Source organism: Thamnophis elegans, chromosome 13, assembly GCF_009769535.1.
Source record: "Thamnophis elegans isolate rThaEle1 chromosome 13, rThaEle1.pri, whole genome shotgun sequence".
NCBI lineage: Eukaryota > Metazoa > Chordata > Lepidosauria > Squamata > Colubridae > Thamnophis > Thamnophis elegans.
In genome coordinates this window covers 34,903,372-34,926,997 of record NC_045553.1, presented here as the reverse complement: position 1 = coordinate 34,926,997, position 23,626 = coordinate 34,903,372, and the positions used below count along the sequence as shown (strand labels likewise).

General features: G+C 44.2%; 1 protein-coding gene across 4 annotated transcripts in view; it reads right to left on the bottom strand.

Moving 5' to 3' along the window:
* ZMIZ2 (zinc finger MIZ-type containing 2) overlaps window positions 1–23,626 on the bottom strand; it is a 91,438-nt gene that overhangs the window by 23,648 nt on the left and 44,164 nt on the right. For all 4 annotated transcript variants that reach the window (XM_032228737.1, XM_032228733.1, XM_032228736.1 and 1 more), the window contains exons 2-8: window positions 14,183–14,325; window positions 12,796–12,910; window positions 10,252–10,454; window positions 7,458–7,650; window positions 5,803–6,048; window positions 3,627–3,806; window positions 1,543–1,623 (exon numbers count right to left, since the gene is read on the bottom strand). In XM_032228737.1, coding sequence (XP_032084628.1) covers window positions 1,543–1,623; window positions 3,627–3,806; window positions 5,803–6,048; window positions 7,458–7,650; window positions 10,252–10,454; window positions 12,796–12,910; window positions 14,183–14,232 — 1,068 coding nt within the window. In that variant the 5' untranslated portion in view covers window positions 14,233–14,325. The remainder of the gene's footprint in view (window positions 1–1,542; window positions 1,624–3,626; window positions 3,807–5,802; window positions 6,049–7,457; window positions 7,651–10,251; window positions 10,455–12,795; window positions 12,911–14,182; window positions 14,326–23,626) is intronic.

Genomic DNA, 23,626 nt, shown 5'->3' with positions numbered 1-23,626 from the left:
AGGTCTTAAAGTTGCAAAAGTTAAAGTTTTAAAGTTTAAAGTATCAAACCCTTGCAATCTTGCATGCAAGGACTGGTCAAATAATGTTAACTCTCGATGCAAGATCAAAGCAGTGTTTCATTCACTCACAATAGTGAGCAGAACCTAGTTTGTTTTTACATGGCTGGTTTCCTCTTTCGGACTTTTCTATTGTAGTCTGTGGTGGTCGGCCTGTTCTCATTTTTTGCTAGTCCTCAACCACCTATGAATGGGCCATTTGTTTTACAGAAGCAACCATTTCCTTTTACCTTTATAGACCACCTTAAAAATATTGCATGTCAGCCTTCTCAAGCTGAACTGGCAGTGGGTGCAAACACGGATGTAAAGGATGCAAGACTTCCTGATTTACTGTCAGTCACATTGTGATCTCTGTGTACCAAATAAGAGTTCTATTTATACTTCAATCAATGTGCAACGTCTTGCCTTTTCCCTCTCCTACTTTATGAAAAGCACTAGAAACTACTCTCTTGTAGATGAGAGAGAAAGTTTACACCTGTATCTTATTTTGGGGACTGTAAAATCTGGTATCAGGCTGTGCTTTTTACCATGTGAAAACCATCTCCCTTGCTGCATATATTTCAATCCCCCCCCCCACAAATGTCCATTTTTTCCAGTTAAAAACAGTTAGAAAAATACACCCAACTTTGGCCACACCAAGGGGAGGCTCTCGGAAGTTAAAATATAACATCATTCTCTTTTGAGTGAAAAGGGCAACTCTAACCCATAATGGGGAACAGGAGCTAACTCCTGGAGATGGGCCCAGGAGAAAAGTATTAAAAATGGACAAAAATAACCTGCAAAAAGATGCAAGAGAGTGCAACCTCTTGTTAACACATTATGCCCTTTCTTTAACTCAGCAAAAGTGTTTCTCCGTTTATTTTTAAAGTGGGATAAGAATGGAAAAGATGCCAATCAAGAAATGAACCCAGCAAGAGGTTGATGGTAATTCTAAGCTAATATAAAAATACGCAAAGCCGAAGTCTTGCTTACATGATGCACCATTTGCTTCAATTCTGTTTAGGATACAAGAAAAATGACCCAATGTGTCATTTTTGTGTGTGTGCAAAAGGAAAGAGAAATGCACGAATGAGGGAAGGTGTGAAGGTATCTTCTAGGTGGAAGAATTTTGTGAATCTATGGAAAAACCTATGAATAAGCCATCCTGGAATCCAACCAGTGGAACAGTTTGCCTTCAGAAGTTGTGGAAATACAGCAGAGAAGTAACACCTGGAATCTAGCAATAGCACTTATGTACTGCTCCACAGTGCTTTACAGACCTCTCGAAACAGTTTACAGAATCAGCATATTGTCCCCCACTATCTAGGCCGTCATTTTACTAGTAGGATGGAAGGCTGAGTCAGCCTCAAGCCCCGTCAGGATCGAACTGCTGGCAGTCAGCAGAGTTAGCCTGCAATACTGCATTCTAACCACTGTGCCACCACGGCGCTACATTATTGCCAAATACCTTAGAAAGCCTCATCAGGAGCAAACAATAGAACTCACCCCATTCATAGTAGCTTGTCCATAGGTATTGAAGTTTCCACCATTAAAATTGGCATTTTGACCATTGAACTGATCAGTAGGCTAAAAAGAGAAAAGTCAAAAACATTTGTTACTAGAGTAATCTGGGCCCTGATTCCCAAGGCAGGAGTTATCCGTCAATCCAGTTCCATCCCATCTTGATTCCAAAGCAGTACTTCTCAACTTTCGCAACTTTAAGATGGATGGACTTCAAGTCCCAGGATTCCCCAGCCAGCATGGAAGGTGAAGCCCACATATCTTAAAGGTGCCAAAGTTGAGAAATGTTTCTCCAAAGGATACTAAGTAGGGCATAATTCTAGCCTCATTTTATCCCAAGAGCAAACAATGACAAACAGAAGATTGCTGAATTCTCATGTTATTCTAGAGTCTGACCCACACTAGTAATTTTTTGATCAATTTTCTTCAGCCCAAAAGAGGGCTTAGCTGCCTTGAACTGCTGACTTGAAATCTCTGTCCAAAGAGTTTGATGTGCATGAACTATTGTTAGGAGCCAATTCTACAAGTTGTGTGCTTCTTAAATGTTGAATACAGGACACTGAACAGCAAACAAGATGAATCAAGTCCCTAACAAAAGGGAAGCGAGTGGAGCATGCAGCCAGCTAAACATCTCAGCACCTTGGAATTGCCTAACCATTATAGAATTTTCTCTCAAGTCTGATTTAGAGTCCTTCCACCCATATTATGTTTATGTAACTCTTGTTCTTAGTACAGGCAGTCCTCAACTTATGACCACAATTGAGGCCAAAATCTCCACTGCTAAGCAAGGCTATTTAGTGAGTTGCACCCAATTTTAAAACCTTTTTGTCTTCAGTTTTAAGTGAATCACTGCAGGGTTAAGCATATGAAATGGCCTGTAAATGAATCTGGCTTCCCTTATCGATTTTGCTCAAACAAAAACAACAGCTGGGGAGATTGTAAATAACCATTGTTAGCATATGCTAATTGTCAAGTGCCTGAATTTTGATCATGTGACTGTGGGAGGATGTGATGGTGTAACTGTGACGACCTGTTTAAGTAACTTTTTTTAGTACCATTGTAACTTCAGTCACTAAACTAATAGTTGTAAGTAAAGGACTACCTGTACAGTATATACTATAGCATTATTGTTCTATTGTTGGACTGAGACTGTACTAAAGAAACATCCATTCATCTGCATCTATACAATACACCAACGTGTCCTTAGTTGGGCTCACACAGTATGGAAAGATAGCCTTGCCCAACAGGGTCTTCTGCAGAGGGATGCAGCTTTTCTACCGAAAGACTATGCTGGCTACGGATTTGGAGAAGGGAAATAAAATCTATTTGAAAGAGAGCCAGACTGAGGACGGTTGTACGAAGCTGCAACCAAGGTTTCAAATGACAAAAGGCTAGATTCATACAGTGCAGTAAACCAGACAAAAAACCAACAACCCTAAATTATACTTCAGCACAACTTGAAGATTCAAGAGGTGTGAGATGGGGTTAAGTGAACTAACAGAAAACGGATCTAGATCCAGTTTCCCCAGGCACAATTGACTGCATTGGCTTAAGTCCCAAGAAACAATGTGGTGTGTTTTTTTTTTTTCCTTTATTGCTGGCTTGCTGTATAACCTTGAGAGAACATTTTCTTCTGCCCTGTGAAATTATTCAATCAACCTGCACTGACTCTGGTTGGGAAGAGTTGTTCTTACGACTGCTAGCTGAGGATTAGAACATAATATTTTATTAGAACCTTAAAGCCACTCTTTCCCCAACTGACTATTTTCAGGATTGTGAGCTTCCCGCTTTAGAATTCTCCAAGATCATTGCCCGGAATTTTTGGAGCTGAAGATCCCACATCTGAAGGCCATCCAGGAGGGAGGTGGCTTTCCTTACAAAATCATCAGAATAATAGCGAGAAGCCAGCGGAAATATAGAGATCTCCCTCCTTCCTTAGGAAGATGCTCTCTAGATGCATTAATCATTCCATTAGGAATCTGCTTTCTCTCCTTACAGAATGAATGTCTGTAGGTCTCTTTCACCTTCACTGAGAATCTGGTACAGCTGTTACCATAGCAACGGAGTACCTTATAGTATGGGCCGCTAGTACTGGAGGCAGAGAGATAATGGCTCATTCCCTGTTGCAGTGGCAACCGGTGACCAGGATAGGAGGGGGATGGAGCAGATGGTTGAGGCACATTCGTGGCATACTGTCCGGCTTGAGAGGGATACTGGCCACCTTGTATATACTGTTGTCCTGGATAACCCTGGAAGAGATCCAGAAAAAAAAGGCAGCTGAGTGATAGTCACATACATTGACGTTGCCTAAATCTGTAAACTGCTTTCAAAGTAATAAATCGAGGAAGGGATTAACAAGAAGCACATCAAGGTTTCAGTGAGTTTAGGCACCTCCTGGGAAAGTCAGCTGGGAGTGATTTAAGGGTGTCTTGTGTCTCTGCTGTCCACTGGCCCCATAGCCCATCAAATCCTGGAAAAATGTTTGTCCCACCCAATCTTCCCTGGCTCTGGGAGCCTCAGATAAATGCTGGGGTGGGGTGGGGGGGACCCTGGGTAGCTTGCAAATGGCTCACCTCTGTGCTGAAACGTTATGGGGAACTCTGCTGGATGCCCCACATCTCCTGGCGTTAATTTCTTTTCTAGATTTGATTGGAGGGTGGCAGGTGTGGTCTCTGCCATCTTGTATCGGGGTACTGTCAGTGAGACTAAACGACTCAGCAAGGGCACCGCTTCAGCCAGTTAAGAGACTAACAAGTTTCCTAATTGTAGCCCAATCAGACCAAGAATGTTAACTGCTAGGCTCTTTTTCACGGTTCCACCACAAAACCGCGCTCGACTAAACCGCGCCCGACTAAACCGCGTCACTGACGTCATCAACAGGACGACAACAGCGCAGAGACAGAAGCACGCTGTAAACCCTAAACCTAAAATTAACCCCTAAACCTAAACCTAACCCCCCCTAAACCTAACCCTAAACCTAACCCTTAACCTAACCCTTACCTTAACTTGAATCGGCTTGCTTTCAAAGCGCTATTTAAAGCGCCCTTCTTTCTCCGCGCTGGCTGTTGTCGCCCTGTTGATGACGTCAGCGACGCGGTTTAATCGGGCGCGGCTTAGTCGAGCGCGGTTTTGACGGGTCACACTTTTTCACTCATTTTTAGCCTGAATGAAATCTTCAGACCCAGGAAATTGGCAGTTATCAATGTTTCAGGAGGGAGCCCAGAATGCCCAAAATACTTAATAATTCTAACATACTTTCCTGAGATTCGCTCTTTCGGTTTATCTCTTGCTATTTTGATGCCACGGATTCTTTTATGGTTGGAGCCCAGGTTAGCGAGCTCCAAAACTGGGAGTACAAGTAGCTCTCAACCACAAGCGAGTCAAACATTTCTGTTGTTAAGCAAGACACTTGTTAAGTGAGTTTTGCCCCATTTTACGACCTTTCTTGTCATGGTTGTTAAGTAAATCGCTGCAGTTGTTACGTTAGTTTGTTAAGTGAATCTGGCTTCCCCGTTGACTTTGCTTGCCAGAAGGTGGCAAAAGGGGATCCACATGGCCCTGGGACACGGGACTGTCATATATATATGAGTCAGTTGCCAAGCGCCTGAATTTTAATCCCATGGCCATGGGGATGCTGCAAAGGTTGTAACTGTGAAGAATGGTCATCAGTCACTTTTTCCCGTGCTGTTGTAACTTTGAACAGCGACTAAATGTCACTGTTGTAAGTCGAGGACTGCTATAATTTTGGATAGGAAGAATCCCAGGTTCCTTCCCTTCCTGTTCCGCCTTATCCTTTTCATTCGACTGAGCCCTTGTAGCTGGAAGTTGGGAGATTTTGACTAGTTTCTGCAAAGTCTGCGCTCTGTGACCTGGTCTCTAGGCAACACACCCACAAGTACTCAAAAGCTAGTATTCACTGTTTACTACGCCACTCTTCCTTAATTCTAGTGTAACTCCTATTCCTTCACTACTTCTTTTTGTGAATAAGTCTTCTATTTGTCTTAGGCTGCTTCAGCGATTTTACTTTCTCAAACACAATCACCCCGCTCCTGTCCTCTCACCCTTGGCATACTGGAATTGTATGCCCAGTCCTCAAAGGTCAGGTTGGTTAGACATTCTAGAATGACAGCACAATGGAGTGACATTCAGATGTGTGGGAAACTGACACTCCTTGGCCAAGAATGCAGGTATAACTTTAGGCTCCAAAGCTTGAGCTCCAAAAACCCTTCCACCTTTGATACACACCTCGTTGGAGTAAGTCCTCTTGACACTTTGCCGGGGTATCTGCTGGCCTTGTGGTGGGGTAGGGTAGCCATGCTGTGGCATCCTCTGCCCAGCGTACAGGGCGCTCATTGCGGGACTCCTCGCTGTGTTTATGTTCATGGGTGACATCCCGGAGGCGTTCAACATGTTGGCTGGATTCATCCCGGTTGGTCCTCGAGGCCCCGAATGAGGGAGGAATTGATTGTTGAAAGGCTGCCCAGCACTCATCTGCAGGAAAAGAAAAGGGGAAGAAGTTAAATAGGATCCAACCCAAAGCTAGATTTAGGGAAATGGGTATGTAGGCTCAACTACACCACGCTGGATGTTACAGTAGTCACAATTCTAATGTTTCTATTCAATTCAGCTGGCATTTCAGCACCAGGCAGACACACGAAATGGCACATCAATTGTCAGCCACAGGAGTCTCATTTGCAGGTTCCTCACTTTGGGCTCACAATTGTTTCAACTCTAAGACCTTGCAAAGTTGACTCTGCTCATTTCACAGTGAACAACTACCAGGCCCCTCATTTTGATGCGTAGATTTGGGGCCAAACAGCTAATGACCCTTCCCTTTTGTGTATTCTGACTACCAGGATTTATTATTTTTCTACATCGGCTATGCTAGCTTTGATGGACCAGTGGTTGTCTCCTTGTTACGTGCACAGCCCATGCCCTGAAGCTGCTGCTGAAGGCTAGATCCAAAGAATGACCCTGTGTCCAATCGTACACAAAAGATCTCTGGCACTTCAGTAAAGGAAGATAAAAGCCAAATAAAAGCCAAGGAGAAATAGTTTGGGATGTAGCGTAGTTGCCGGTCAAAACGAACAATAAACTGAAAGAGTTGACACTTGTGCAGCCGGGTTTCAGATGTTCACAGGGAGCCATATAGAAAGTTTGAAGATCACCTTGATCAACATTATAGAATGCCGTGATCCTGACTTGCTTGCAGATGACTACAAAGACCTGATTTTCTAAGCATGAGAGGGAATATCATCTCTCGGCTGAACATCTCTCTATGGATACATCGAATGAAATTTCCTTCTACCTAATTGCTCTCGCCATGGCTTTCACCCCTGTGTCTAATCTCTGCAGGAAAAGAGAAGAAATCTACCTCCTAATTTGCCTTCTAAAGCTGTGGATGCTCCATCATTGCAAGCTTTAAAGAAGAGACTGTTCAGTCGCTTGTCTGAAATGGTATACAGTCTCTTGCTTGAGCAGGGGGTCCAAGGTCCCTCCCAACTCTTATTCTGTTCATTGTTCATGGTGACAGGAACTCCTGTTACTTCCCAAAAAACACACAGCCCTGCTGCCCTGTATTATTCACACAATTTCATTATTTGACTTCAACCCATATTCTGGCCAGAGAACGGAAAGAGGAGGAGAGAGTTTATGCTCATTGAGTATTCCAGGAATGGACAACCTGTGACTTGTGGACTGGCTGCATGTGATTCCTTGACTTTCTGAAGTGGCACCATCTTTGGGTAGGTGCTACTGAATGCTTCATAATTCTGCCTCTTGGACTTGTATCACAAAGTATAAATAGATGGCACATCTCCCCCATCATGTGTCTCTTCTTCCATCTGGTTAGCACTTTCCATCACTCTTTATCCCACATTAAACAAACATGCTCAGCTTACCGCTCCGTACTGACTCAGCTCCTGGCTCTGCTTTTCTTGCAAGGCAGCAACTGTGGCTGTAGCCGTGGCCGTGGCTGTAGCAGCCGCAGCTGCTACAGCGGCTGCAGCGGCTGCTTGGGTGAAGTCTGACGGGGGTCTCCCAGTATGAGAAGGAATGCCCATTCCCCCTGGGCCGTTTGGGCTCCCTGCATAACTAGAGAAAAGACAGGGTTTATAGCCAGATGGCACATGCTCTGTACACTCTAATGATGGCCACAATCTAGTATTGGAAATCCTCCCCCCCTCCCGCAGTCTGGAGAAGGTGTGGGTTTGCATGCTGCCTGTATCCTGTGGATGGGGCTTTGCTTGTTTGCACGGCCTGGTTACTGGCATGCTGCAGACTGGTGCTGGTCCACAGACCCCTGAATTAAGGGATCTCAGAACTGCTGCTAAGTGGAGGAAAAACAAGTACAGGAATTGTGTCATTTAGGAAACGTGAATGGAACGGAGAGAAGGGCAAGCATTGTGTCCTGTTTTTTGTTTTTTTTTAAAGGAACTGGCTACGAATATTTTAATCTCAAATACATTGGTCATAAACTACATCGCTCTCAGCTTCTGAGATTCCTGTCCAAATTATAACTGCAGACATTGGGATAACTTCTTTTGTTGTTTTGCAATGTGGTTGGACAGATATGCGTGCATGCGTGGGGCAAGTAAAAGATCACAGGAAATCAAGAAATATAATTAAGATGTGGGATGCTCAGCATTAAAAAGGGAGAGACAGAGAAAGCATGTTTCTTTCTAGGCTCCCAGATGCTGGTTGCCAAACCCAATTCCTCAGATGCTAATGGCAGGGTGGATTTCTACATCCTGGTAAAATATTTTGGAGATGCAGTAAGAATTCCCATTGTATCTTCAGCTTCCATGCAGTGGAAGGAGCTGAGATGCCCACTGAGGCAAGGGAAGATGACGATGTACAAGTAAAATGTCTGGGAGATTAGGCAAGATTATGGCATCACACCTACACACCCTTTGCTCACTGACTTGGCAATAGGCATAGCAGAAAGGGGCTGACTCTGGGTGCAATCACTAACAAGCTCATCTCTTCCTATCTCTCTGGTGACTCTCCTCCTCTCACTGCACATGGGGTTGATTCACTAATTATATGGAATCATTAAAGAAGGAATGTTATAACTCTTTTAGGATTCCAGGGAAAAAAGAAAAGAAAAAAGAAAGAGAGAATAGACAGGGGTGAGTAGCTGGGGAGATTCTCAGAATGGGTTCCCCACTAACCCATGGTTTGCTTAGCCACACAAACTCTGGTTTACAAATCGCAGGAAATATTCCTGCAACTCCTGCAAAGGAGCCTCTATTTGCTTAACCCTAGTACTCCCCTATGCTCTGCCCCTAAGCTCTGTGAATTCATGGTCAGTCAGAAACCACACCAACCAGCCAGAGGAAAACAAATATAGGGGTACCTCATTACTCAACTCTTCTAAAAGTTGTTGGATTTGGTACTTGATGCATTTTGGTGCAAAATATTTGTCCCAATACTTGTTGTTTGTTTGGTTCTTGATGCACAAGCTGGAAGCTGTCATTGTCGGCTACCTCATGACTCACTATTCTTTCCAGCCAAAACAAGGGGTCACATATTAGTTGCATGGGTTTTTTTTGGCCCTCATCATTTTTAGTACTCAACATGCCTCCCAGAACCAATTAACAATGAATACCAAGTTCCACTGTACATGGAACTGCATGGAATGGCATGTCCTCCAGGAGTCTTTGAGCCAAGTCTATGATGTAACCAGGGTGCATCAAAAGTAATTTTTGAAGGCTGCACCACAGGTACGTTTGTCAAATTATGAAGGCTGGAACACCACAAGACTTCTATCTTTAGCATAGGACAGCTTTTATAGACAAGGTTGGGCAATTATTGAGCATGTGTAATAGAGAACATTAAATTCTGAAAAGCAATTGGGAATTTCATTCTCTGGCTTTGTTGAGGCACAGCAGCTTAGAAATGTAAAACGAGAAAACTCAAATAAGGAGTGTGTGGCTCCAATGAGGTGAACTCTTTAAGAAGGCCGTCTTTTGCCAGATATGAGTGAGAGAAGCAGGGAGAAGTTCCTTCCAAACCCCAGATATGACAATCATTGAATGGGTGAATGTTTAATCAACAATGTAGTGCTATATGATTTTGTTCAAAAATAAGCTGTTGAGGAGGATTAATTCCTAGACAGGCATAGCACTGCCCCCTGATTTAACTAAACTGCTGGTGTTGAAAAATGCTGATTGGAGCTAAAGTCTCCATGCAGGAGAGAGAATGAGATATGAGAAACTTTCCGACAAGGGGAAGATCTCTCTCCCTTGTAGATGTGCACAGAGGACCTCCTGAGAAGCCTCTTTCAGTTTGTTTGCTAGGAACATTTATCTTTTCAGATTATAACCAAATTTACTGCCTTCAAGAAGACCATCAGTTTTGAAGTGAGCACCAAACAAAGAAATAAAACACAAATGGGTAATCAACAGCTCAATGAAAAGTACCGCAGGAAGAGAAAAACGCCACCAATGAACCACCTCTCTTCAGTGCACAATCACTTGTTTAGTTGATTGCACACTAGTAGTTCCAAGAACAATCAACCAGATGAAATCCTAGCAGGACATCATGTTGCGTAACTCATCCAAGGTAAGCTAGGGGCATCATGTGTTGTGTGACTTCTACTCACTGTGATTGTTTCAACAAATTAACAATTTGTTAATAACTTCCCATCAAAGACTCCATATCTGCTGGTCCAATTTGCCAGCTGTGACCTACCTTGTGGTGAAGCCTGGCCCTCCAGGGTACGAATTGCGACTGTACATCCCAGGTTGCACGTAACCTTTGCCTGTGGAACCCTCAGGGAAAGGCTGCTGTCCCATAAATTGTGGTGAGTTCATGCCAGAGCCACTGCTGGCCACGCTGGGCATCATGGGATTGCCAGCTGTGTTTCCTCCAGGACCCATGGGGTTTCCAAAAACCTGCAAAGGTAAAGGGAGGCGAAAGAGTTCAACTAGATCAGCAGTGCAAGGATCTATTTGTGGTCCAGCAAATGTGCAGAGGAATGAGATAGGAGATCTGAATCCAGACAGTTAAAAGAATCAGGTTTCTAGGTCCAGAAATTCCTTTTGTATCAGAACTGAGTTTACATCCAGTCCCATCAGTTTCCTCTGCACAATGCATCTATCAACACCCAGATATATGAGGAGGACTGACAATTCTTTTTCTTAGAGAATCTCAGCAACTTGCTGCAAGAAGCACTAGAGCTCAACTGGATTTCTCTTTTATTTCTTTGTAGGCTAAGTAAATTCAGGCTTGCAACCCCTAAAAGTATGGTGTGTATGGGGGACTGGGGAGGGGGAAACAGAGAGCTTCTTTGAGCTTTTAAAAAACCACCTAAAATTATAGGACAAAGAAAAATTAGGAATGGCCCATCCTAGCCAAATACCTGCGGCCAACGTGTCTACCAAACCTCAAACTTTGGAATTGCTCAGGCTATTTAATCTGGAGTAAATAACAAATATCTTCTATTGTTAAGTTAAATAATCAGTAAAGAGTGGAACCCTGAAAACAACTAGGTAGACTGTCAGGAAGGTTTTGCTTCCTGACTTTTTTCAGAAGAACTTCTTTGGGTTTAACCCAACACCTTAATTTACATTACTCTGATTTTTACAAATCTTATTTCTCTGAATTCCTTTCATTTGAAATCAGATGAGACTCGGGTAATTTTGAGATCCAATTCCATTTAAACAGCGCCCCCCCCCCCCCAAAAGCAAACATGTGAAGACTTTTTCTTCCCTGCAAGGCCTCAAAGCTGAAAGAGGCAATTGTGTTGCTTGTGAAAAGTCCAACATTTCTTCCTCATCAGATGAGACTTTGGTGGAGAATGTTTGGTAATTCCTGGTCAGTCTAATATCTCACCAGCAGATGTCAGAAAAAGAATCAGAGTAATATAAATCAAGGAGTTGGGTTAAGCCCAATGAAGTCCATTCTCAGTTTACTGCAGGACTTTAGCCCAGACATTATCTCACAACGAAGCCTACTTCACAGCCTTGTTGTAGGGAAAAATGGAAGGAAGGGCTACTAAAATGCAGCTTTATGCTTCTGGAGGAAAAGTAGAATATACATTTAATGAACGATGTTGAATCAACATTCAACTCAGGCCTGTTCAGACACATGTCCCAAATGAATTTGAAGAAACTCATTTCCCAGGAAAGCACATTCACGGTGGCAATTTTTACTGCTTTTAAGTGTGAAGGAGACCTACTGAACGTGGAGGGAATGCTTAGAATTGTGTTATTAGTTTAAATTGTAAAACTTGCAAGGTACAGAGCTGGAATTATACATGGTTCATTTTACATATTGCTTGCTCGCCTTTAAGCTCGCTTTTATAAACAAATAATTTTTTTATCTCCTCTTAAGCCACAAATGTTTTCAGTTTGTTTTGTGGATTGAGCTTCTGGCTTTACCAAAATGAAACTGTGAAAACTAATTAGTCTAAAATGCTAAATGCCAGTTTGCCTTTACTGTAACAAATTAACATAGCTACTTCCTTTGGAAACTTTCACTTTGCATAGTATGGCCTCTTTCCTTGCAAAACAGTTGAAGACTGAAATGTACCAGAAGATAGACCTCAAGCTCAAGTAGATGAGTTTTAGATAAAAAAAAAAATAAAACATTTATGTGGAAAGACTGGTGCTAGACCTGGAAGCAAACTTTCTCTCTCTCTCTCTTTTTTTTTACCTGTTTTGTATCAGGAATTGGGGTGGGGTGGGGCTTGGCAGGGAAAGTCCCTTGTGTGATTCTTGGTAGATTATCTACCAGCTCTCTCTGCTAACATGGAACCTCATGGATCAAACTGAACAGGGTTGGCAGAAGGGCCCACTGGGAATTTTGTCATGTAGACGACTCATTCCCGGTCTTCCTTTCAGCAGAGATGGGGAAGACCCTTTCACTGCCCTCCTCTTTATCTGCAGGATTGAAGGTGCCTTTTTGAGGAAAAGAGTATTTATGGGGGGGAGAAAACCCTCCACTGGAAAGAAAGAAGATTTGGATTGTGAAAACTCACTTTTTTCCCCATGTATTGCTGCACGGAGTTGCATGAAGCTTGGAGTGGGAATTTTAAGGGCAGCTCAAATATAATTTTAAGTGAAAACCAATTCTCTGATCCACCCCCTGTAGAAAAGAACAGTCCAAGGACATCTCCTCCAGGCTCTTACTTTAGCAAAATTTGACGGGGGGTTGAACTGGGTGCCCCGTATCCACTCCCACCCACCCACAGTCCTCTTCCCACCCACCCCCTTTTGAAGACTGCAAAGGTACCTGGCTTTGGGATGTGTTGCTGACGCCCCAAACAGTGGTTACCACCGAGAGAGATCCTGCAGGCTGATTGGTATTCTGTTGCCAAGGAACTGACTCGTAGGCATATGAACCATCACTAGAGAACAAAACAACACACGGATGATGTGCCATGTCAGCAATTAGGAACCTCTGGGGAAGTGTTCAGAGAAGGGGCGCAGGGGGAAACGGGTGGAATTTGCAACTGGATCTGAGGAAACAGCAAGCAAACCCTCCTGAGCAGATTAAAATATATATATATTGGATTGCTACATAGTTATGGGTCATGATCATAAAACGAAGCCTCCGTTTTCAGCAAATTCCAGGCAGGAGGAAGACAGCAAAATTGCAGAGGAATTTGCAGGCAGTTTTGAGGGGACGTGTGTCTTCCAGAACCTCTGCTGACTCTTGCTCTGTGCACTTACAGGCTTACTACAGGGCAGCCTAAACCCTTTGGAGGAGAGGAATCTTAGGATTCATAGGTAAGGGTGGGGCAGATCCTAGGAGGTAAGCAGCACCCCTCCACGCCCTATTTTGCCGCCTGCCCATTTTATGGTCCCCTTCTTTCAGTACCTTGAAGTATCCAGTCTGCAGCTTAAACCAGCCATTCCCTCACCCCAAATTTCAAGGAACAGCAATGGATTCTGGTTTATCCCTACGCTATGACACCGGTAATCTCCTTAAAGGCCAATTGAAAGTGCACCGCACAGGTAGTCCTCAACTTACAACCCTTCGTTTAGCCGCTGTGTGAAGTTACAATGACTTCAACCAGTCCTCTTACAGCCACTGCAGGCCTCCCACAGTCATGTGACCAAAATTCAGGTGCTTGGCAACCAATGTGTATTTACGATAGTTGCAGCATCCTGGGGGTGGTGGTGGTCACGTGATCATTGGGGTCACGCGATCACCACTGGTTACTTTCTCAGCTGACTTCCAACAAGCAAAGTCAAAGGGGGGGGGGGGGGAGAGCTCGATTCGCTTAACAATTGCACGACTGATTTAACAGCTGCAGTGATTTGCTTAACAACTGCAAAATTGTGCACGTCTGCTTAGCAACAGTAATTCTGGTTCCAATTGTGGCTGCAATTTGAGGACTGCATGTACCCCCTTTTATTAGGTGGTTACTTCGAATGGAAAACAAGAATTGCTGCTCACTCAGGGATGGGGAACTCTGCATTCCACCCAAGAGCCCCATTATATTTCCAGCTTTTTTACAACCCTCAGGGCTGGAGGCCTTAACGAAAGGAAAGAGGCCAGGATGCTAAGCCCTGTGCCCACATTACAAAAGTTGTCAAACAGCAAACCTACAGGATCAGATGAGAAGAGGCATGGGAAGAAAGCTGATAGAGGAGGCAAGCTGTATCATACTCACCCATGCGGGGTGGGTGGGAGCGATTGTTTCATTGGGTTCATGTGGGTCATTGGCTACAGGGAGGTGAAGGGGCTGGGTGCAGGATCCAAGGCCACGCAGGGAGACCGGTCACTGCCTCTCAGATGTCACAGCAGCAGATAAAACTAGAGGGAAGCAGGCAGGAAGCAAGATGTTAGCAGCTGCACAGAAACACAGGAAGTTTCTCATTCGAAGTTGGACTGTGGGTCCCAGAATTATGCAGAGTATTTCCCAACCTGGGAAAGCTTCCAGAGATGTGGCCTTCTGCAATTCCCATGCTGGTGGGAAATTCTGGGACTTGAGGTGCCCATACCCATATTTCTGGAAGCTATGCGGGTTGGGGAAAAACTGTGATGAACCAATGGGCAACATCTACCCGGGGTTCTAGACGAGCAATTGGGTGCATGAAGTAGCCAAACCATGCCTTTTGTCATAGTCCAGAGGGTGAGATTTCTCCCACCACCACCACCATCCATTTTATCTTCTCAACACACTTGCAAAGAAAGTGGGACTGAGGAAGGTGGAGACCAGGGCAAAGTGCCCAAATGAAGATACTTGAGCTTTACCTCCACCAAGGTCAACACCCTTGCTTATAATTTATGACTGATCCCTCAAGTGGCAACTTCTCCAAACCAAGGTGGCTGGGTGGAGCTGACTGCCCCAAGACACATGCCAATATACAGAGCTCCTCTCTCAAAACATGTGCTCTGTTGGCCTTGATGATAGGGCCTCCCTCCCTGGTTCCCTTTGTGTCCTCAGATACCCTCTTCTCCTCCAACAGAGTCAAGGCCAGGAGTGGGTGGCAGAGCTGGCACCCAGTCAACCCAACGACTTTGAGCTCTTTTGTTCTGAAGCAGAAAACATCTCCCCGCCCCTTTCCAAGATGCCATGTTTAATTTCTAGGCAGTGCAGGTAGAAGCCAAATGCACACCTCTCGTGTCTTCTCTTCCACAATGATTTGTCTGTGGCTCTCCCCCCCCCCCCCACCACCCTAGTTTTCCTGAGGGGAAGTGGCCCCATTTGTTTAGCATAGGTTTTCGGCTCTGACTACGTCAACTTTATACAGCGGCCAGAAGGAACTTGGCGTACTGCCCAGATATGGCAAAACAAGGTCCTGGCAGGAGCAAGCTGTCGAGCTGGCCTAGTTACACCAGATTAACTCTGTGTTGCCCACAGCTTCCGGACCCACTCAAGAATGCACATCCCTCACTCTACCTGATCATCTATCTGGCCCTTGGAACCTGAAAGTGCCAACACATTCCTTGTGATCACGGAGCCAAACAGAAGAAGACACTATTCACGGGAGGGACACCACGAAAAGCAGTTTTATCCACTCAATAGTCAAGATTTTGCAACCTGTTTTCCATACATAGATGATGCTGAACTGTTATTTCCAACAGTGCTGGCTAGATAACGTGGTCACTGGTGAGGGAACCTGGGAGCAGAAACCTCCAAAAGATCACAAGTTGTCCATTCTATCATTAAAAATATCAGCTGAGTTCACACAACATGCCCAGCCCTCATGGGGTCAAACTTGGTCTGATTATGACTTAGGGTGTGCAAGCTAAGGTGCAAACCTAGACATTTGGGTATAGACAACAAGCTGTTTGTAAACCACCCCATGAGGTTAGAGCACCTTGTAAAGAGAAGTCTGTATGGCTGCAGAAAGAGAGCTGCCTCAACATTCAGGGTCGGGGCGGTAGGTCAGAATAAAATAGTGGTTTTACGGGAAATAAGAACCCTTAGCTTTACATAGGTAACAAAGAGTTGTTTAATATGTTAAGAAAGAGAGAAGAGACTGCTGGGAAAGAGACGGTGGTGGTGGTGGTGGTGGTGGTGGTGGTGGTGGTGGTGGTGGTGGTGGAGGAGGAGGAGGAGGAGGAGGAGGAGGAGGATCTAGATCAGTGTTTCTCAACCTTGGCCACTTGAAGATGTCCGGACTTCAACTCCCAGAATTCCCCAGCCAGCGAATGCTGGCTGGGGAATTCTGGGAGTTGAAGTCCGGACATCTTCAAGTGGCCAAGGTTGAGAAACACTGATCTAGAATAAGCCCAATCTCCTTGACCAGACTCTAGGAAACAGGCATCTCTTTCTTCTGCTGTTTCCCCCTCACCCCAGCCTCCCAGATTGTCTAGATAGTGGGAATGACATAGTAAGAATAGTATAGAAAACATGTCCAGGCAGATCTAATTAACTCCACCTAGCTTTGGGGAGGAACCATGGGAAACCCTATGTTTCCAGCCCCTCCTCCCCACCCCCAACCTGCTCTTCAAGAGTAAAGTCAAATTTAGGGAGAGAAACGCCACGCCCCCCCCCCCCCCATTCTTCCTATTACTCATCCTTTGCAGAATAGCACTTAGACTTATATACTGATTCACAGTGCTTTGCAGCCTCTCCAAGCAGTTTACAGTCTCAGCATCTTTGCCCCCAACAATCTGGGTCCTCGTTTTACTGACCTCGGAAGAATAGAAGGCTGAGTCACTCTTGAGCCAGTCAGGATCGAACTGCTGGAAGTCAGCGGAATCAGCCTGCAATAATGCATTCTAACCACCATGCCACTAAACTGTGTGAACCAGGTTCCAGAGGGCAATGTTTTCAATATTAAGCAAAAATCAAGAACATGAGATATAACCTCAAACTGATAGTTATATCGAAGTCAAATTTTGATGGATGAGTTATTGAGGAAACACATGGAACTTGGATATTTAGCATGCCTCCCCTAAGATCACACATAATGTGTGAGCACACTGATTCTCTTTCCCCTAGGGTAGTTTGGTTTGAGAGGAAAGGAACCAAAACAGCCTCCCCCCAAAAGAGGGATTGTGATGTTGTGAAGCAGGAGGTAGAAAGAATAGAATAGAAACACATCCTGCATAAAAGATTTCTCACTGCTTTTAGAGCAAAGTAAGGCTGTAGGACTTTTTTTTTGGCTGAGTGAGTCTCATTGACACACTGATCAGCTCCCACTGATGTCCCATTGGGCGTAAATCAAAGATCAGTTGTGGGAGGGCAGGGGGGACACAATTCTTAAGAACGTCTGGAACAAGCTTCAGCCAGTTTTGTTCAGGACTGCCTTTAACAGGTTGATGGTTAGGGAAAAATATAAATCCACATAGAAGAGGTGTTTCTATTAGTTTTAACAGCATCGGAGTGCCTGGTGGAACAAGGACCATGGTGCTTGACGAGAAGTACAAGTAGTCCTCAAATTACGACCGTTGGTTTAACAACCATTTGAATTTACAATGGCACTAAGTGTCTTATGGCTGGTCCTCAGACTTACAACCATCACAGCATTCCGACAGTCATGTGATCAAAATTTGGCAACAGGTATGTATTTACGATGGTTACAGGATCCCGGGGTCATGTGATCGATATTTGTGACCATCTCAGTTGACCAGTAAAAGTCAACAAGGAAGCTGGATTCATTTAACGACTGTGCAATTATTCACTTAGCTGCAGTGATTCACTTAACAACTGTGGCAAAAAAGTTTATAAAATCAGGCATGATTCGCTTAGCAACCACCTTGCTTTGCAATGAAAATTCTGGTCCCTATTTGTGGTCAGGATTACAGGAGCCATGGTAGCGCAGCGGTTAGAATACAGTATTGCAAGCTAATTATGCTGAACCGCCAGAGGATCGATCCTGACTGGTCAAGGTTGACTCGTCCTTCCATCCTTCCAAGGTTGGTAAAATGAGAGCTCAGATTTTTGGGGGCAATAAAGGGATGTTGTAAACTGCGTGGAGAGGGCTGTAAAGCATTATGAAGCAGTATATAAGTCTTAAGGGCTATTGCTATAGTGCTATTATTTGTATATTCCCCTTTAGTGTGGCTAATCCACTGAACTGCAATCCTGTGCTGATGCTACAAGGATGGAGATGCCTGCTTGACATGACTGCAGTTTCCTAGATCAGGGTTACCATCCATAAGGGCACACAGAAGCCTTGGTAACATGCCATAATGCAGGACATGGCAATTGTGGCCCCTTTGTGATCTGGGGACTTTAACTAACCATGGTGGCTCTAGAATTCTGGGAATTGAAGTCCACAAGTCTTAAAGTTGCCAAGGTTGGACTTTAAAACAGTCTTCTTATAATTCTTCCTATTGCATAATTCTTAGTAATCATTTCAGGGAATAATGGCTGGATGGGGAAGACCCACAGAAAAAGAAGAAGAAACCCCAGTATACCACATGGCCCATTTCCCCCCAGTCCTTCATGTCCATGAGGCTCACACATCTCAAGGACATTATTTTGGAAAATATATGCTCAGTAGAATGCAAAATGCAGCCATCCATGTTCATGCTGACTCAATAATTCTGGAAGTTGAAGTCCACAGGTCATAAAAGGGCCATCGTTGCCCTAAAGTACTACTTGCTAGTATGCTTTTCAACAAGGGACGGGCAGAAGAAACAAAAAGTGGGATTTCCGTGTTAGGTGACGGAGAAAGCGGAAAAGCAGGCCATCCTCCTTTGCCTGTATACCTCTGATCAGCTGGGACACCCAATTTAAACAAGGACATATTCTCCTTCTGGATTAGTTTAGTTTTCTGGCTTTTTTTTCCTTCCCATTACCGGTAATCTTTTACTGTTCTTATTAACTATTTCGAAAGCTATCGGTTATTTATTTATCTTGCTGCATCCTAAACCAAAGCACGTTGAGCCTAAGAGAATAAGATTTGCTGCAACTAAAGATATCCTTCTCCTCTTGTTCCTGTAACAGATCCTCTGCTCTATATATTGCTAGGAGACTCTGAACAATGAAAACACACACACACATGCACGCACACACACACACACACACACACAGAGCTTCTTCAGAAGGAAACCATGCTTAACCCCAAAATGAATTAGCTACTAAAAGAGTGTCAGACAGAACAGAAAAAAAACCTCTCTCTTAGATATGTAGGGTGAAAAAAAAGGGACTTAAATCTCATGTGGTGTTTTTCCCCCCCCAAAAAAACATTGCCCTGCAGATATGCTGCCCTTCACTTCCCATAATCCCTCACCAGCAAGGCTAGAGATTTTGCGAACGCAGGGTCAATGCTTGCAGAGGACATTGGGGGGGGGGGGAGTGTCTGAGGAAGGTGTGACCCTTCCCCATAAAACATCTGATAGCAGCTTGGAAGAAAGTTTTGCTTGTGGGGAGGAAACGGGCAAGGGAGGAGGATGAAGAAAAAAAAGGGGGCTCATTTCTCAGCTAACCAAAACATACAATCTGATAGCTTCCAACTGCCAGTTGAAAACCCCATTTCCCTCAGACAAAGCCATTGCCTCATCTGGAACTGGCCACAAAGTCTTCTAACTGCTCTTCTCTGCATTTCAAGAAGAAGAAAGAAAAGGCTGCTGCTTTTGCAGTGCAGTGTGGGAAGGTGTGCCAAGAAGGGGAATACAGAAACACTCATGCGGTGTGTGAAAGGGAAGGGCAGAGAACACAGCAAGAGCAGAGGCAACGAGCGAGGGGGGGGGCAATTAGGGGGTCTAGGACAAAGGGGTGACATGAGCGGAGCACCCGGGTCTACAGGGAGATCCTTCCAATGTTTTCATAGGAAGCTACAGAGATACTTTCCCACTATAAACAGTTAATGAAAAAGAGGGGAAGAGAGGAAGGGAAGGTATAAACACCTCCAGTAGTGGTTCCCAAACTTGGCAACTTTAAGACTTGTGGACTTCAACTCCCAGAATTCTCCAACTAGCTCTTCTGGCTGGAGAACTCTGGGAGTTGAAGTCCACAAGTCTTAAAGTTGCCAAGTTTGGGAACCACTGCTCTAAAGAATAAATGTAACCCAGGGTTGAATTGTGGAGTTCTTGGGTTATCTTTGAGCTTGGCTGTTTGTTTGCAAACATTTGTTTTGTTACTCAACTAGGTAAGGTCATCAGTGGACATCGATGATGTTACCTAGTTGGATAGTGAAACATCTGCAAACAAGCCATCAGATTCAGAGAACACAAAGGACTCCGCCTATGAATACTTAAACAACAGCCGAGGAGAGAAGAAACTGGTCATTTCTGATAATTTCCCCAGTTATAATAACACAGTACAGATTTGCCACCTTGGTGCCTGTGTGAGGTGTGAGACCACAACTACCATAAACCCACAAAAAACCCCATATTGGGGGCAGGGGGTGGCAGCTCTACACTTCAGAATGTAAAGGTTTGACATATTCTCTGAGTCTACCTCCCCCACCCACCAAAAGCGTAATGCTTTTGCCCCTGGTGAAGTTAGCAATAGCAATAGCAGTTAGACTTATATACCGCTTCAGAGGGCTTTCAGCCCTCTCTAAGCGGTTTACAGAGTCAGCATATTGCCCCCCAACAATCCGGGTCCTCATTTTACCCACCTCGGAAGGACGGAAGGCTGAGTCAACCTTGAGCCGGTGAGATTTGAACAGCCGAACTGCAGAACTGCAGTCAGCTGAAGTAGCCTGCAGTGCTGCATTTAACCACTGCGCCACCTCGGCTCTAGATGTCAATTTTGATTTTAAATAAAACCAGCTCCTCTTCCTTAATCCCCCCCACTAACTTTGAACGTTAATGGGTGATCATGTTTATCTCCTTGAGAGGGACAAGCTTTACCCTAATGATGATTAAATGAGACAAGCCACTCTTAAAAGCTGCAGACATTCTGGAAAAGGACATCATGTGTTTGGGTAATAACCACGCTTGTCCTTTGGGAGAAGATGGCTGCAATAGTGGGGCTATTCTAATTATTTTTTTTTAATCTAATTGCAAGCCTATGACACACACACACACCCCAGGCAGTGGGATACTACATTTGGGCAAGATACATTTTTGCTATTTTTGAGGGAGCTATCTTCTTCCCTTCCTAAAATAATACTGAGACCGCTGCCTTCCCTTACAGATAGTCCTTGACTTACAGCCATCCATTTAGTGACCATTAAAACTTACAATAGCAGCATTGAAAAAAGTGACTTACCACTCATCCTTGAGCTTACAACCACCACACCATTTCCATGGACACGAGATCAAAACTCAGACACTTAGCAAGTATTTATAAGGGTTGCTGCCTCCCAGGATCATGTGATCGCCATTTGCAATCTTCCCCATGGCCTTCCAGCTAGCAAAATCAATGGGGGAAGCATCTCTTTTTAAATTAAACCTAAACTTTGAGTTCACACACACACCCCACCCAAAAAAATTAAGAACTCTTCAAATTACGATAAAGAAACAATGCTTCTTTTGCAGAACAAAGCAAGTCTATGCATCCCACAAGTGGTTTCAAAATGAATTGGCAGTCTTAGCTAGCTGTGCAAGCATGGGGGGGGGGCAGAGCAGGGGAGTATAAGTTGTCTCCCCCCCACCAGCAGCTGTTAAATAAATTAATCTTCCTCCCCCCCCCCCACTCCTGGCCTGAAGGAGTACCAACCAGGTCATTATCCAAAGGATATGCAGGTTAAAAAGATATGCATACTTGGAAAAAAATTAATCTCTTTGTTACTCACATTTTATGAAAAGCAGAAACAGAAACTGATGGGAAAGTCGACATCTGATAGAGTACGCTAAATATTCTTCTAAATTCAAAGAATTTCTATAGCCTTTTAGTTAGTTCTAAGAAAGGCATCTAAAAACAGCAAACAAGGGTTGAGGTGGGTACAGGTTATATTTTTCATGTGTATCTCCTAAACTAAGTGGTGGAAGCTGACCTAAACATGAAGGGACTTCGGATTTGTATTCAAACAGCATCATATTCAATCCCTCCCCTCTTTAAAACAAAATCTCTATTACACTATTACTTCTCTTGTTTTCCTTTAGTCACAAGGAGATGCAACAAGAGGAAATATTTTTATAAAGGTAAAAAGGCCAAATGCTTGCAAAAATGCAGATGACCACTAGATGGCAGCAAACAGTTGCAATTTGCTGCTATCTAGAGGCTCTTCGGATTTTTTCAATTCAGATCAGGCAATTGTAATATAATCTGGAGTAAAACAGCCCACTCTTGTGTATACACAGTGAACAAATGAACAAGAGGCCAATTCTGCTCAGTTAGAATCTTTCTTGGACTCTGTCAATCTTTAGGAGTAAGCCAGATCAGGAAATAGGCACCATAAGAAATATAAGAAGGCTATTTATTAATAAAATCTATAACAACAGAATCTTACAAATCTGATATCCCTCCATCTTACACCAAAGAGAATCAATCAAGCCAGGAGAATTTTGAGCTTCTTTCTTGCACTTTCCTATTTTCCGGGGTTAAGTTCATGTTTTCCCAACAATTACCATCACCTGTTCTTCAAGGACATCTCTGTCAGATGTGTTAAACCTAAAGACTATTCTGGTTGGGTACTATGGAAGTTCCTTTTTCTAGACATCCAGGTTGGGGAATACTGGCTGAGTGTGTTATCTAAATCTGAGACTGGTAGCATTTAAACATTTAACAAATTGCAAATCTTACAAACCTTTAACAAGATTGTAAGTGGAGAAGTGATTTTCATTTAGAAAACCTGGTATAAAAGGTGCAAATAGCTACAGGTAGTCCTTGATTTACAATCATTCATTTAGTGACTAAAGTTACAGTGGCACTGAAAAAGAAGTAATTTACAACTGGTCTTCACACTTCTGTCCATCACAGCATTTCCCCATGGTCTTGTAATCAAACTTTTGGTGTTGGCAATTGGATGTAACTACGAATGTTATAGCATCCTGAGTTCAAGTGATCACAATTTGTAACCTTTGCAGCTGGCTTCCAACAAAGTCAATGGGGGAAGCAAAATTTGCTTAATGGCCATGTGATTCACTTAACAACCGTGGCAATAAAGGTAATAAAATAACTCATTTAACAACCACTTAGCTTTTCTTTTTCAGAAAAGACCGAGTGGCTGTTGTGTTTCCCTCCCAAAGATTTGGCTGCTATTCCACCACTCAGGCTGGGGGGTCAAATTTTATACCCCTCAGAGAGGGTTCGCAACTTGGGAGTCCTCCTGGATCCACAGCTGTCATTTGACCACCACTTGACGGCTGTGACCAGGGGGGCATTCGCCCAGGTTCGCCTGGTGCGCCAGTTGCGACCCTACCTGAATCGGGAGGCTCTCACAACAGTCACTCGGGCCCTTGTGACCTCTAGGCTGGAATACTGCAATGTGCTCTACATGGGGCTGCCCTTGAGGAGCATCCGGCGACTTCAGCTAGTGCAGAATGCAGCCGCGCGAGTGATCGCGGGTGCACCCCGATTCACCCGCATTACACCTATCCTCCGCGAGCTGCGCTGGCTACCTGTTGATCTCCGGATGCGCTTCAAGGTGCTATTAATCACCCATAAAGCCCTACATGGCAGTGGATCTGGATACTTGAGAGACCGCCTTCTGCCAATTACATCCCTGCGACCGATAAGATCCCATAGATTAGGCCTCCTCCGTATTCCATCGGCCAGCCAATGTCGGCTGGCAACTACAAGGAGGAGGGCCTTCTCAGC